Source organism: Mus caroli, chromosome 7 (assembly GCF_900094665.2).
Source record: "Mus caroli chromosome 7, CAROLI_EIJ_v1.1, whole genome shotgun sequence".
Classification (NCBI taxonomy): Eukaryota; Metazoa; Chordata; class Mammalia; order Rodentia; family Muridae; genus Mus; species Mus caroli.
Genome location: NC_034576.1, coordinates 75,884,138 through 75,898,587, shown reverse-complemented (window position 1 = coordinate 75,898,587; position 14,450 = coordinate 75,884,138). Strand labels below are relative to the sequence as shown.

Here is a 14,450-nt window from a genome sequence, read left to right as displayed (position 1 = left end):
CTGCATGGCCTTTAGCTAAGAAACTACAAAGACCCTCATGATCCCCCTGTGTGACTATCAGCAGCCTGGGCTTGGGTTATGTTATTGTAAATGCATTAATTCAGGCATTGTGCCTGCAAAGCTTCATTTGTGTTTTCCTCTCTCAGCCTTAATTTAAGATCACCCAGTAGTTAATCAGCACTTGTTTGTGGCCTCCACAATACCTGCATCTCATCTGCAGGCTGGAACCATCTGACCTTTCTTTCTTCAGATAATCTATGTAAATTTAAGCTAAGTCTGGGTGCACAATCAATCCTGGGGGATTCCCCACTGTTCCTACTTCTCCATCCAGAAAAGCACTGGCTTAGCCAATCTTTGTTTCTTGCCTCTGAGGAATTCGAATCATTGACAATTCCCTTCCCCCTACTCTGGAGCCACCAAACTCTTTCTTATAAATGATCTTTCAAGTGGAGCCTTGTTGGATGGGATTTTGAAGGCCATGGAATTCATCCCTAGGTTTCTTGCTTGCCTTCAGGCTTGTTGGCCTTTCTTCCACTAAATTGTCCTGTTTCACAGTTTCCTTATAGAAGCTGATGTGCTTCATCCAGAAAATGGACACTTTACAGTGTGCTTAGCAATAGTAATGTAGTGCACATTCTATCAGAGTGACCACTAAACAGGACCACTACCCAGACAAGCTCCTTTTGTGGGGTGAGACGGTACGTGCACAAGAGCCAAGTACAAGGACAGTTGTCCATGTTGGTCATGAGGACATCACTGCCGTCCTTCCTTGTCATTACTGTCTTCTTCCCTATAGTAGACAGTAGGATAGGCAGCCATGGAACTTCCTCTCCATGGTCAGGTTAGGAGAAAGCCTCTCCCCATTTATTTGCTCCCAAAGCATTTGTAGGTTGCTGTCATTGCTCTGGCACTAAGAACTTCTTCAGAGCTTGGGAGTAGGGTTCAGTGGTACAGTAAATGCCTGGTGTATGCAGTTCTCTGGGTTTGATCCAGCAACACACACACACACACATGCTCACACACGTGTGCAAACACACCTCATCATAGACTTTGGAGACTCTTGCAACATGTTCCTTGAATCATTTGATCCACTTCACTTTCCTAGCTTTTCTGGCTGGCCTCTTTTCTTTCTGCATGTACATGCTATTTTTGTTTTGATGGTTTTTCCATTAAAATGAGGATAACTTCTTGGTAATTAAAATGTACAGATTTTTTTCTCCAACATTTAAATGCTACTTTTCCTAGAAGAACCAATCAACTGTGATTTTCCAATAGTTCTCTTTTAAAAACTGAGGTAGCATTCCACTGGGAGACTGTCACATGTACTGAAAAAACATATTTGCAGATTCCAGCCACTTCTGAAAGTCTTTAAATATGTATCATCAGATTAGCAATACTTTTTCCTCACAAAAGAGACATTTCTTTTATCAATGTATTGTTTTTCTATCTCACTCTAAGAACTGAGGGCTCTGAGCTGGGCTTGAAGTACTCTGTGAACAGCGGAGGGCCTGGTCTGTACTAGGCAGCTCAGTAGAGAACCTGGTATCTCGACAGAGGATGACAGTGCCCAAGAAGGGTCCTCAGGAGCCTTGAGTTTGCAGCACATTCCTATGGTTACCAGACAACATGGGCCTTAAGAAGCTGAGAGGCTTTGGGAGATGGAGGCCAGGAGCATCTTTGACACAGGACAACTGACTGCAAAGCATGAACTCCTATCCACAGATGTGCACCTGTTACCCACAATGCTCTTCTCCATCAGTATCAGCCTCATAGCATCTAAAACAGCCTCTGTCAAGATTTTATTTCTTGGGCAAACTAACAGACACATACATAGGTCAGCCTTCATGCCTACTAGTCTATTTCTAGAACAGTTAGAGTGTCTTCAGGGACTGAAGGACCAGCTTGGTAGACTGGGATGTGTTCATGGAGTGCTCTTCTTGGGACCTCACAAAATCTATCCCCCCACATTGGCATGGATGTATTCACTGTGCTAGGAAGAGAGAAAGAGGATTTCTAAGGAAAGAACATGATGGAAGAACAAATGGGGGGGGGCTTTTAGTTTCCTTTAGTCCAGTATCAAATATATTTATAGAAAATGAAATTATAATATAGGTTCATGTTAGAAAATTTAGTGTCATGTGATCTTCCTGGATGCAGTAACAGTTAACAGTTAACATTAACAGCTATCCATATATTTCTATTTCCACGTGTGTATGAGAACACATCAAACCATCCATCTATGTATCTATCAATCAACCTATCTATCCTTCTTAATATAACAATAATATTGCAAAAACCTATCAGCCTTTTGACTGTTCCCTCTACAGTGGGTGTGTCCTATTAATCATTCTATGAACCCTGTAACATGGCAGGAACAGAGAACAGCTGAGTTCACCAGCCAAAGCTAATGTGCATATATACAGATGGATGAAACGCAAAATGGCACAGATGAGGGCTGTCAGGTGACTTTAAACAGTTATGTCCCGTTCTCTTCCTAGTCCTTGATTCCCACCTTAAAGTCACCTTTCTTCGGAAAGTTCAGATCGGCCAGTGTAGTTCCCGCTGCCAGGATGCCTCAGATACGGTACTAGCCGCTTCCGAGCTATGCTCTATGACTCTGGCCCATGGCATAAGCTTTCTCTTGCTCTGAAAAGAAGCAAGGGCCTGTTGTGTGTTCCCTGTGCTGTCTTCCCAGTCGGAATCAAGGCTGCACCAGACTCCTCCTGATGATCTCCTGGCAGTTTCTAGGGCCACCTTTCCATCTTTGTGTCTCAGTCCATCTTGCCTTCAAGATCCTTAGCAAACCCTTGGATGGGCCTTTTTTTCTTCTTTCAGTGTTTGCCCTACATCTCCCTACTGGAATTTTTAACTGGAATGCCACCAGCGTGTCATGATCAAAGTCTCTTCCCCTCCTTTTTCTTCTCTTGAGCTATTTGTTGAAGATCCTAAAACACCTAAGATTTAGTGTATAAAACTGCCAATTCTTCTTCCTACAAAGCCCAGTAGATAGCAGGGACATTGTAAATTAATTGTCAGTGTCAAATCTCAACTTTTCGAAGATGCTGCCATAAACGTGAGGAAATCTATCTAGGCATGAGGACTGCCTACTTTTAGCAGTGTAGTCCAATCATGGCACTTGAATGTCCTGGCTGCCTCTGGGATATGGCAGATGGGTCTTCTAGTACTGCAGTCTCTGTAATGAAGTGCCCTTGCCCAACATCTGACTTTCAAACAGTTCTGGAGCTTCATCTGGAACGTCTCTGCATTCCCCGAGTAGAAATATTGCTGAGCAAGTGGGAAATTTTTATTTGAGAAGTGACATTTTTATGTTTTACTGTCAGCATGAAATTCTCCAACAATGATATACCTGAAACCATACCCTGAAGCCATTTAATAACAGCCTCTCATTTGAAGCAGCCAATAAGATGGCTCAGTGGGTGAAGATGCTTGCTGTCAAGCCAGAGAGCCTGAGTTCCATCCCTGGGACCTGCATGGTAGAAGGAGAGAACTGACTCTGTCTTCTAACCTCTAACACACACACACACACACACACACACACACACACACACACACACAGAGTAATAAAAAAAAATTAAAAGAGAAATGGCCCAGCAGTTAAGAGCACTTGCTGCTCTTACACAGGATCAGGGTTAGGTTCCCAGCATCTGTGTGTGAAGATGGTTCACAACCATCCATTACTCCAGTTCCAGGGGATTAAGGCACGCAGTTGGTGCATATCCATACACAAAGGCAAAACACTCATGCAGATAAAATGAAAATAAATAAATTCTTAGAAAATTAACAGCAGCTTTTGGATTCCTATATACCCCAATTCCGCAGTTCCCGTAATGAGTGGACCACACAGCCTTTACTTCTCTGTTCCAGTAACTTCCTGACAGCAGAACTGGCTTGAAACCACTTATCCACCACATGGCAACTGTGGGAACAGACAGTGAGCGAATCTGTGTCTTTCTCCTCAGCAGCAGATGGCTACACTATTTGTATTAATGAACAATTCAGTGCCAAGCACAAGTTCCGTGGACAGTTAGCAAGAGGAACAGGCATTCAGGATATTAACCCAATCCAAAAACTGCTCGATATGGTGAGGGGAGAGAAAGCTCAGAAGAGTACCCGTTGACAGGAGGTGAGGGAGGGACCCGTCTGAAAGGCAGCGGACTCGGGTGACCTTCCTCCCCACCACTGCTCTGATCCGTATTCTTACCTAAGAGGGAGAGGGAGAGCACTACCTCATCTTCTGTATGAGAGAGAGACTACAGCATCCTGGGCTAAGGTTACTCAGCCAGGAAAGGCTAGATTTGTCAACGGGGGATGGATGTACCTTCAGCTCCCTCAGGAGTTTGATGTAAGGAGTCGAGGAACTCACACTCAGACTCCATTCAGAACAGCCGCAGAACCACAGCCAGTGTTGAAAGTGGTTTTCAACATTAGTTGAGTACCCTGGACAAAGCCTTTGCAAAGGTGGTAAGGTGAGGGGGGGGCACAGCACCCTGTAAGGACCCCTAGATAATCTTGATGTTGGGTAGGTTTTAGAGCCTAGTGAGTCCTCGTTACAAGAAATAATTCTATAGACGACTACAGAATCACCTTAACTATGCAAGTGGACGGAGCCAGTCCCTGTTTATAAATGACTCAGGATGGTAAAGTGACTCGCCTAAGATCCCTAGGAATGCAAATGTCAGGGCAGAGCCTAAAGCCAGGCTTCCTGGTGCCAAGGCCAGCGTTGCCTCTCACTAAGCCACAGCTGCGCCTCATCTTCACCCAAAGTTGATCTTTTCCTGTCAGCTCAGTAATACATCCCATATGCCTCGTGATGGACTGTCATGAGACATGGGGATCGGTTTAGAGGAATACCATTTTACAGACACTAACACAAACAGAAAGATGCTCATAGAAAAGGACCATCTCCCTTAGCACCCTCCCCTCCCCCTCCCCCAGTCATGACGGAAGTTGAAAGAGTTATAGAATTCTTCATCTGTCTTTTGGATGGCAAGAGGTTTTTACATTTTTTTTTTCTGCCAAGTAGTCACAGTACCCTTTCCTGGGTTTAAGCATGTTCTAGATCACCATGAAAAAAAATATACAACCAGAAAATGGTTAAGTTGGTTCAACAAGATTCTTCTCTGTAATCTCAGTAGCCCACGCCCATTCCAGGGCAGTCTCAGGTTGTAAGCCAGGGGTCTTCTGGCCTTGTGTGTGTGTGTCGTGGGGGATACAGAGGGCGCCTGCTCGACTTGAGCTTCACTTCCTCCCGCATACTCTTAACTCAGGCTGGTGGACGGGGGCAACCCGTTCCTTAACTAGGGGCCAAGTCAGTAGACTCTACAATGGCAGACACTTACTCAAGGAGAGGTCACGTTCCTGCATTTAGGAGCTCTTTTCTCAAAATAGTCTCAGCAGAGAAAAATGAAAACATTGTCAAACCTGAAACTGGCCTTGAACTTGTTACATAGTCAAGGGTGGCCTTGAATTCCTGAGCCTCCTGCTTCAGCCTCTAAGGGCTGGGATTATAGGAGTGTGGCACCACTAGCTATCCCTGTCATATGATCCTAAGATGGGACACTGAGTAGTCAGTTTAGCATTGTTATGATAACTACCAGGAGAAAGCATTGGGTTTTTTTTTTTTCTCCTCCTCTTTCTGAGGGAGGGTTGCCCTGGCTGTTGTGGAACTCACTCTGTAGACCAGGCTTCAAGTCAGAGATCTGCCTGCATCTTCCTTCCAAGTGCTGGGATTAAAGGTATATGTCAACACCTTACACTAGGAAAGCATCTCAAAGCAGATTTATTTACTCTGCTTCGTGGTTTCAGAGGTGCCAGACCAGAATCTTTGTCTCCATTGTTTCTAGGTCTGTTGTGAGGTCATTTATCTTGATGGCGGAAGCTACTCATCTCACAGGGACAGGAAGCAGGGAGGAGCAGAGAAAGTATAAGGGCAGACTACATCCTTCAGAAGTACTCTCCCAGTTACCCACCCCTCCAATGGGGCCTTGTCTCCTACCTTTCCCATTACCACTCCCTCCCGTAACACTGTCAAGTCATGAATCCACAAATGGATTAACCCATTATGAAACCAGAGCCTTTGAGACCCAAGCACTTCCTAAAAACCCAACGCACGAGCCTCAAGGACACAGTTCCAACACAACAGACAGAATTTCTGAAGTCAACACAGCAAACTGTTTCTGTGGCAATGACAGATTGTGACAAGGTAAGCTAAACTCTCATGATTCTCATGTCCTAGGACAAAAATGACCTGCCCATGCCTAGCAGGGGTGGGCTGTAAGAGATGTCACCATGAATCTCATAGTAGCTGTGGGTGAGCCAGCCTCCCAGCAATGCATTTGCTCCAAAACTCTATTTATTATTTATACTATACCTTCTTCTATCCAAGGTATTAAGTTAAATGAGAATGAAAAACATATTACCCACCCAAATGTCCAAATATTAATTATTATTCTCTCCAAGGTACCAATTACTGCAAAGAAACCCTGTAATTTCTGTGGTCCTGTCAATGAGCTACGCATTTCTTTGTGCTCTTCTGATGACCAGGAAAAAAAAAAATCCTGTGGTTTCAAGTGTTCCCTGGTTATGTTTTTGTAAAAGCAATCTATTTTTCAGGATGACACCATCAAGGGCAGAAAATGCATACTGGGTGCTCGAAAGCCAGCCTTTAAACAGATTAACATGGGTATCCTTACCAGGGGAGCGTTAGCCAGCAAGACTGAGTGCGCTATTAAACTTTGGCAGACAGAATCAAGACTTTGCGAAAGCAACCTGTACATTGTGATGTCAAGGCTTATAAACGGGTGCTCAGGAGGGAAGAGTCCATACTGAGCATGAAGTGCTGAGTACCGTGTATTAAGTTTACAAGGAAAATGCATCCCTTGACAGAATGCCTCAAGTTTTGCCTAACGCATGTTAAGCAACGAAGGCTTATCAGGCTGCCACCTCAGTCTTGGTGTGTGTGTGCCTGTGGCACCTAACAAGTCATCAAGGAAGCGATTCTTCAATATGCCTATGGGCAAGCAAAGCATGCTTGCATCCGTCCTCCGTGAGGCCATCATGCTAAGAGGGAGGTAATGGTACAGAAACTTGCATGGAGAACTGCAGCAGATCAGCTCTGTGCACACAGATAAGAGCAGAAAGCACTATCAGGTAACAGGACAAATTGTTCCTGTCAGCCAGGGCAAGCTCCTGAGAGGAATTTGAGATCTGAGCATCCTGGAAGATGAACAAACATAGTGACTATTAAAATGCTCCAGGGAAACACAAGGCGACACATTTTAGAGCTTCTCTCTCCAATTTGTTGCTCTCTGCTTTGACCCTCAGAGGACACAGAATCTAAAAGAATTAGCCTTATTTTACTAAAACCTTTTCTTTTTAGGGACTTGTGTTTCCCCTCTGATTTTCAGACCCTGGCTAATGCACTATTTTGATTTTTGAAAGTTCTACCTCTGGGCAGCAATGCTTAAATAGATAATTGAAAACCACAGAAAAAACCCAGTGGGGGAACTCTTTAGTTAACCCTCTTCATAAACTGTGCTTGCGACTATTCTCCATTCAGAGGGCATGCATGCCTTTGTAGACTCATCAATTAGCAGTGCCTCTAAAGTGTTTTAAATTAAAGACTTTTGCATTTACATAGTCAATTTCTGCCAAAAATCTCAAAACTGCTCCTCTTCCTCCTCCTCATTATGAACTTTTATTCCTCACCAGACTTCCTGTCCCTCACCCCCGATTAGGCCATGTGCAGCATGTTCCACTCAAAGGATAGCCGAGAAACTAGGTGTCTTCCTTAAAGATGTCCATTTTTCAGCAAGGAACCTGAAGTCTGCCTGATTCTGCATGTGTCCTTGGTAAAGCAGACCTTAACTTTCTCACCATCCCTGTCTACTGCTAAGACAAGGGATCGAACCAGGCTGTGGGTTAAAGAAAAGAGGAATCTGTTATTTGGGCTGGAAACCAGACAGATGGGAGAACCAGAGACTCTCCTCACCAGGCTAACCTCAGTTATGTTTTTTTGAATGACTAAACAATGAAAAGTCTGAAACTCGAAGCCATTCTCAAGGATTCCGAGAAACAGAAGCAGACAAAAGTAAGCTGAACAATTCCATTTAAAAGGGTTTTGCCCTAATGTATTTAGTATAATTAACATACTCCAATTAGTCTATGGTGCTTTCTGACAACCCTCCTCCAGCTGTGCTGTTTCACTTGGGTGTACTCATCCCCACACCTACTTTGGAAGGTTTCAGGGGCATACCTGTTTCATTGTCTACCCTGCACACTTTAAGGCAGGACGAGATTCTGCAGCCATGTATGGTTTTTAATATGTGCTTGAACCTAATTCATTTAGCAAGGCTGTAGCAGAAAAGAGCACTTTAGACCCGTGGTTCCCAACCTTCCTAACTCTGTGACCCTTTAATATGCTACAGTGACCTCCCAACCATAAAATTATTTTTGTTGCTACTTCATAACTGTAACTTAGCTACTGTTATGAACTGTAATGTAAATATGTAACATGCAAGATATCTGATATTTGACCCCTGTGGAAAGGTCATTCAATCCCCAAGGGGGTTGAGACCCATGGGCTTTAGACTCGGCACTATGGCCACGCCCCTACACATCTCTGGAATCCTTTCTTTCCCAGGAAATGAAAATGCCAGCCTGCTTTCTGGTAGCAGTGAGCATCCTGGCTTGATCATGCCCTGTCCTGGTGTCAGGGATGTGCAGTTTCCACTTCTTTAATTTTGAACCTGGGCTGCCGAAGATTGCTGTAGAGCAGACTCAGGAATCACATTCAATAGGAACCTCCACGCCGCGTTTCCTTCTGTATCCACCTACATCCCGGGCAGGCAGCAATGAAAGTCAAATATGCTCCCTTTATAAGTTTCCAAGCTGGTCTAGGAACCCTTCTGTCATGATTATTAAACAAATATGTGAGAGTGGAGCGACAGAGCCAAGACAGAACAGTAGGGGTAGGATGGACAGATGAGCCACGTGTGTATTAGGAGTGATAGATAGTGCCAGCCTTTATCTGCGAAGGAAATGAAGGGGCAGAGTTTTTGGGAAAAAGGGAGATTTGGAACTTGGAATGTGGCTCAGCTGCTAAAGTGCTTGCCCGGCACGCAAAAAGCCTTGGGGTTGATTCCCAACAATGCATGTATTAGATGAGATAGGAGAATCAGAAGTTCAAGGTCATTTTTGGCTCCATAGAAAAGTAAATAACAGCCCGGGATACATAAGACCTACGAGAGAAGAGCAAAGAAAGAGGCTGGATCCCTGCTTACTACCACTGCAGCCCAGAGGAGCCTCTCGGAGAGGGCTTTATCACAGGCAGAAAGCCACGATGCTCTCCAAGGAGCCCGAGTGCCCTTCACACAGAGAACTCATTCCCTGCTAGTATCCACAGGCCTGGAAGGTGGCAGCAAATCCAGCCATTAAAGAATGTGCAGCCTGTCAGCCGGGATGCGTGGGTGCCCCACCCAGAGCCTTTGTCCAACTGCTGCCATCCTGCCTGTCAGTCATTCCGGGAAGTAGGCCTGCCTGAACAGCAGAAATTCTTCCCCTTGTGTGTGTGGAAAAAAAAAACAAAAAAACAAAAAACAAAACAAAACCAACCAACCAAACAAACAAAAAAACCAAGAGGCCATTTGGGGGTACACTGTTCCCTTTCAGTGGAGATGGCATGACGCTCTTTCCCCATTCTTCAGTTACCCTAGGAGCACACTTTAGCATCCAATCTCTTTTCTAAGAGTCAGGGCTTAACATTAACTTCACAAATCACCTATATAGGTACAGATGAACTAGAGAGTAGTAAAGTGACCGTGACAGGCTTGCCAGATCCCTGGACCAGATGCCGAGGGACAAAGGCAGGTGACAGTTTACTTTATTTTTGCTAGAAGAACCCAAAACTACACAGAAGGGAATGGCAGTCCTGGAGGTGATATCCTGCTACTAATACAATTCGTCATTCGGTCCCGAGAGCTAAGCCCCCGGCAGCGGGTGCTCAAGCCCGCTTACAGGATGGCCCGAGCACTAGAGAAATAGTCTTTCTGGACACGTTGGCTAGTTCCTATCTCTCCATCTCCTCTTATAGGGGAACTTTGAGAACGCCCAACTTCATGGCTTGTGAGGAAGGTACAGATCACCATTTCCGCTAGATGGCGATATTTCCCCTAATCCATCCGCTTCAAGACACCCAATTTATAAAATAAATACAATCCAACGCCTTCCGAAACCACACCACATAATAACAGCACACAGGCTCCCATTAAAGTTCCAGTCTCGGGAAACTGACTCCCTCGTCGAGAAAATCTAATGCAACTACTCTAGTAAGATGCAATCAAGAGTTGCATCCCAGTGTCATTCATATTTGCACCGGTCCCCCAATACACCTGTCCCTCTTCCCCTAGTTAACACTCTAGGATGAGCCATGGCTCAAGTCAGGAGCTGAGTCCTCGCGGTGCCTTGCCTTCCTCTTAGGAACCCTTGCCCCTTAGCCACCACCCCAAGTCTGGCACACCGGACGCTCCTAAGCAAGGGTCACTCACACTGTACAATGTACAATGCCGACGGCCCCCGGGCAGGTGCGTTCATTTCCAGCTTCTGCAACCCTGGGTGAAGTGAGAGAATCCGGTTTCACTGTGGGTCAGCGGGGTGACCAGATCTGTCAAGAGCTCTGTGGGTCAGGGGGGCTTTCGCCTCCGGAAGAGGTGGCCGCGCAGGAGAGAGAGCTCCAGGCGGTACACAGTGGGTGGCACAGGCGCCGGGTCTGCCCAGCCACGCGCTGCGCCCACTGCCCTCAAGGGAGCATCTTAGGGGGCTGGGGGAAAAGAAAAAAAAAAACACCAAACCACAAAACTTTCCCGCTGCCAAGTGCGAAGGCGATTCATCCGAGGCAAAACCCTAAGTGTGTGAGATGAGACACCGGGTTGGGGAAGCCACTGATCAGTGAGGCGGCCGAGCGCAAGTGTCCGCAGCGCCTTGGGGACCTCGGGACCCCGTGCCCCCGCTGTCCGCGCTTACCTTGGCGGCTGCATGAGCCCCTCCAGCCCGCGGGGGGTTGGCGCTGGCGGGGCTGCGCGCGAAGACTAGGTGTAGGGCGGCCGCTCGTGGGCCCCTGGGTGAGGTGGGAGGGGCCCGGCTGGCGCTGGTCCCCGCAGCTCAGCGGACTCAGTAGCGACCCGGGGCGCTCCGCCTGCTCCCGGGCTGCATGCCTGCGAGCGCCTGGAGGAGCGAGCCTCAGGAGCGGCCGGCCGGCCAGTGCTTCCCGGGCGCAGGGCTCGGGCGGCGTAGCTTGCACTTCCGAGACGCCTGCAGAGTAGGGCGGCCCGGGCTAACCTGCTGCCTCGCCCGGCCTGTCGCCGCCACCGCCACCGCTGAGCGCGGCGTCGCGAGGTTCGTTTGCGCGCGGCAGGGAGGGGGCGGGCCGGGCACCCCGGGAGCGGGCGGGGGGCGAGCGCGGGCGGAGCGGAGGGAGGGGGGAGAGGTGGGGTCTGGGCTCCAAAGGCCCCGCCCCGCCGCGGTCCCACCCTTGCTGATCCGCGCTAGTGGGTGTGTGAGGACGTAGGGGGTGAGCCTGCAGAAGGCGCACACTCTCCCTGCGGGCTCGCGATCCCAGGGTGCGAGCAGCAAGTGCAGCGACCCTCCCTCCCGCTAACGCATCCAACTTTCTTAACCCAGAGCCAGGTGGCTTGGAGTCCACGTTTTCAACCCTGGGAGCCTACGGTGGTTAGAGGTTTCCAATCGTGGATAAATATTGATATCTGCCGAAAGATATCAATTGTTCTATAGGGATTTTACTCCTATTTAGAATCTTATTGGAAAAAATAAATAATATGTATATTGCATGCACAGTGCGCGAATACACGTAGTCTGTAGTAAAAAGACTCTTGCACTCCCCTCTCCCCCTGCAGTCCAGCTCAGAGGTAACCTCCGGTCACAGCGTCTTCCTCCCCGCCCCCTCTCCCCCCGCCCCGCACCCTTCTCGAATAGATTGCCAGAGGAAACTCCGGGCTTCTCAAAAGGATTCTTCATGCAGCTCACGCACACAGTGGAGAGCACAGCCAGCCGCCAGCAGCTCATCTCCGGGGTCTCACCCCAACACCACGTATAGGTCTGAAACCCTAGCTGGGGTGTGAAGTCAGCCGGGGCACACAGCTCACACTCAAATTAGCACTGAACAGTTAGCGCTGCCAGGATATTTTATACAGGGGTTACGACCTGATCTTCTCTTAATCTGAACCGAGCGCTGGAATTTTGATAGGATGAGAACTCTGTATTTAATGAAAAGGTGTCGTCCGTATTAAGACCCTCGTCGTTATTTATGCTGTGGTCTTAAGGGATGTGGTTTTGAACTCAATGTTCTGCGTTTTATTGGCCAAATGAATTAGGATAATCTATAACTGAGCTATAAATAAACTCCATGTGCTTTTAGCAGGAAGGGATTGGGCCTTGCAGTTGGCCCCGTTTACCCTGTCTCGAAAAAAAAAAAAAAATTAGCCTCGACCTTGGACAAATCTTTTAGGTCTGCTGAGCCTCAGTTTCCTTGTCTATAAATAAGGGAGTTGTACAAGAAAGTGTGTGTGTGTGTGTGTTTACATTTCCTTTTTGTACTCTATCATCCTCTGCTTGGGGACACTCCTCCAACCCTGTCCCCAATTCTCAAATCCCAGGTGTTGTTTTCCCCAGCTCTGACATCAATCTGTAATTACACCTTTAGTCGTGGCCTTCTCATCATACTTAAGAGATCAGGAACCACCTTGGGGTCATCATGCCATCCTCAGCACCCAGGAGAGCCTGGTGTATAGCAGAGGCACAATAATTGTTATCACTCGGGGCATTTTCTTCCCCCTCCCCCTCAGGTTTTGTTTTTTTGTTTTGTTTTGCTTTGTTTTTGTTTTTGTTTTGTTTTGTTTTGTTTTGTTTTAGCACTTTGCAGTCTTAGTCGTTTATTTCCTTTTTGTACATTAGGCCATGAATTCTCATACAATGGGCTCCAAAATCTCCGGCTCTTTTCCGTAGTCCTCACAAAGTGGGCTTCTCTGGATGGCACAGGCTGGCCTTTCCGTAGTCCTCACAAAGTGGGCTTCTCTGGATGGCACAGGCTGGCCCTCCAGCTGAGCCCAGGTGCCCTTCTCCTTGGCTTCCTTTTTCTTCTGATCGTTCTCCTTCACCTGCTTCAGGAGCTGCCTCTGCTCTTCGAGTGCTTGACTTGCTCAATCCGCACATTGGTCCTCTTGGCCAGAATCTTGCCCTTAGCTTGCTTGTTTACAATGATGCCCATTGCATGCTAGTGACATTGTAGACTCTTCTGGGTTTGCTGTGGTAACACTTATGGGGCATTCCTTTTTGAACAGTGCACATTCCTTTGATGTCTACAATATCACCCTTCTTGTAGATTCGCATGTATGTGGCCAAAGGAACAACTCCATGTTTCCTAAAAGGCCTAGAGAACATGTAGCCAGTGACTCTCCTCTTTCCCTTTGTGTTCACCATTTTGGCGAGTTACTGGAAGATGGCTGCTGCCGTGGCCCACCTCCCCCCATTCCCCAGGTTTTTAAAATGCTCTTTGGACATGACCAACATTTCACAATTCAAAAGCCATTGTTAGAAAGTAGCTGGTAGGGTTTTTCCCTCATTTTGGGGTATAAACAGTCCACTTCCTAGACCAAGAGGGATTGATCTCAGCTCAACCTTGGGTCAGTGGCGGAAGCCAGAGTGATTTACCTTGATGAGCATGGCAGGTGAAGACAAGGACTATTAATGCCACTTGTTCCATACTCAGTTGTCACGGAACTCTCAGCACAGGCAGCTGAAATACTCCCATAATCACCAACTTTAAATAAGGTCATGGGGTGTGTTGAGCGTGTCTATAACAACTGTGCATAGCTTCAAGAACCATCTAGAAACATTCCTAATCTAAAACTCCATGGAACTTTTGTTTTTCTTTCAACTCTAAATTCCTTAGGAACAGGAAGCAGGCTAATTTGAGTTTAAGACCGGCTTGTTTGTTTGAAATACAGCGGTAGCAAACTAGGACGTGGAAGCCACAGGTATATCTATAGCAGGTTTTCTTCCTCCTTCCCTTCCTCCTCCTCCTCCCACCTTTTAGTTTATCTGTGTAGCCCTGGCTGTCTTGGATTTTGCTCTATGCAGCAGGCTAGTCTCGAACGCAGAGATTTGCATACTTCTGCCTCCTGAGTGCTAGGATTAAAGGCGTGTGCCACCACACCCGACCCCAGTTTCTCTTCTGATGTGTAGAGTAGTAGAGGGTGAGTTAAAAACCTGGCTTCATAGAAAAACAGCTGGGGCTTCTACTCCTTCCCAGCCACTCTTTCCTTCTTTTTGTGAGAAGAAATTCTTCTTGCTCGCAGCGGTGGCGAGGCCGGTCGCCAGGCTGCCAGTCGCTGCCACGGTTAGGTGCGTTAGGTGCG

General features: G+C 47.1%; 1 protein-coding gene across 1 annotated transcript in view; it reads right to left on the bottom strand.

Annotated features, from left to right (window-relative positions):
* Rgma (repulsive guidance molecule BMP co-receptor a) overlaps positions 1 to 11,404 on the bottom strand; it is a 43,955-nt gene extending 32,551 nt beyond the window's left edge. Inside the window, exon 1 of the mRNA XM_021166768.2 lies at positions 11,041 to 11,404. Within this exon, the coding sequence (XP_021022427.2) occupies positions 11,041 to 11,054 (14 nt within the window). The 5' untranslated portion in view covers positions 11,055 to 11,404. The remainder of the gene's footprint in view (positions 1 to 11,040) is intronic.
* Between the last annotated feature and the right edge of the window lie 3,046 nt (positions 11,405 to 14,450).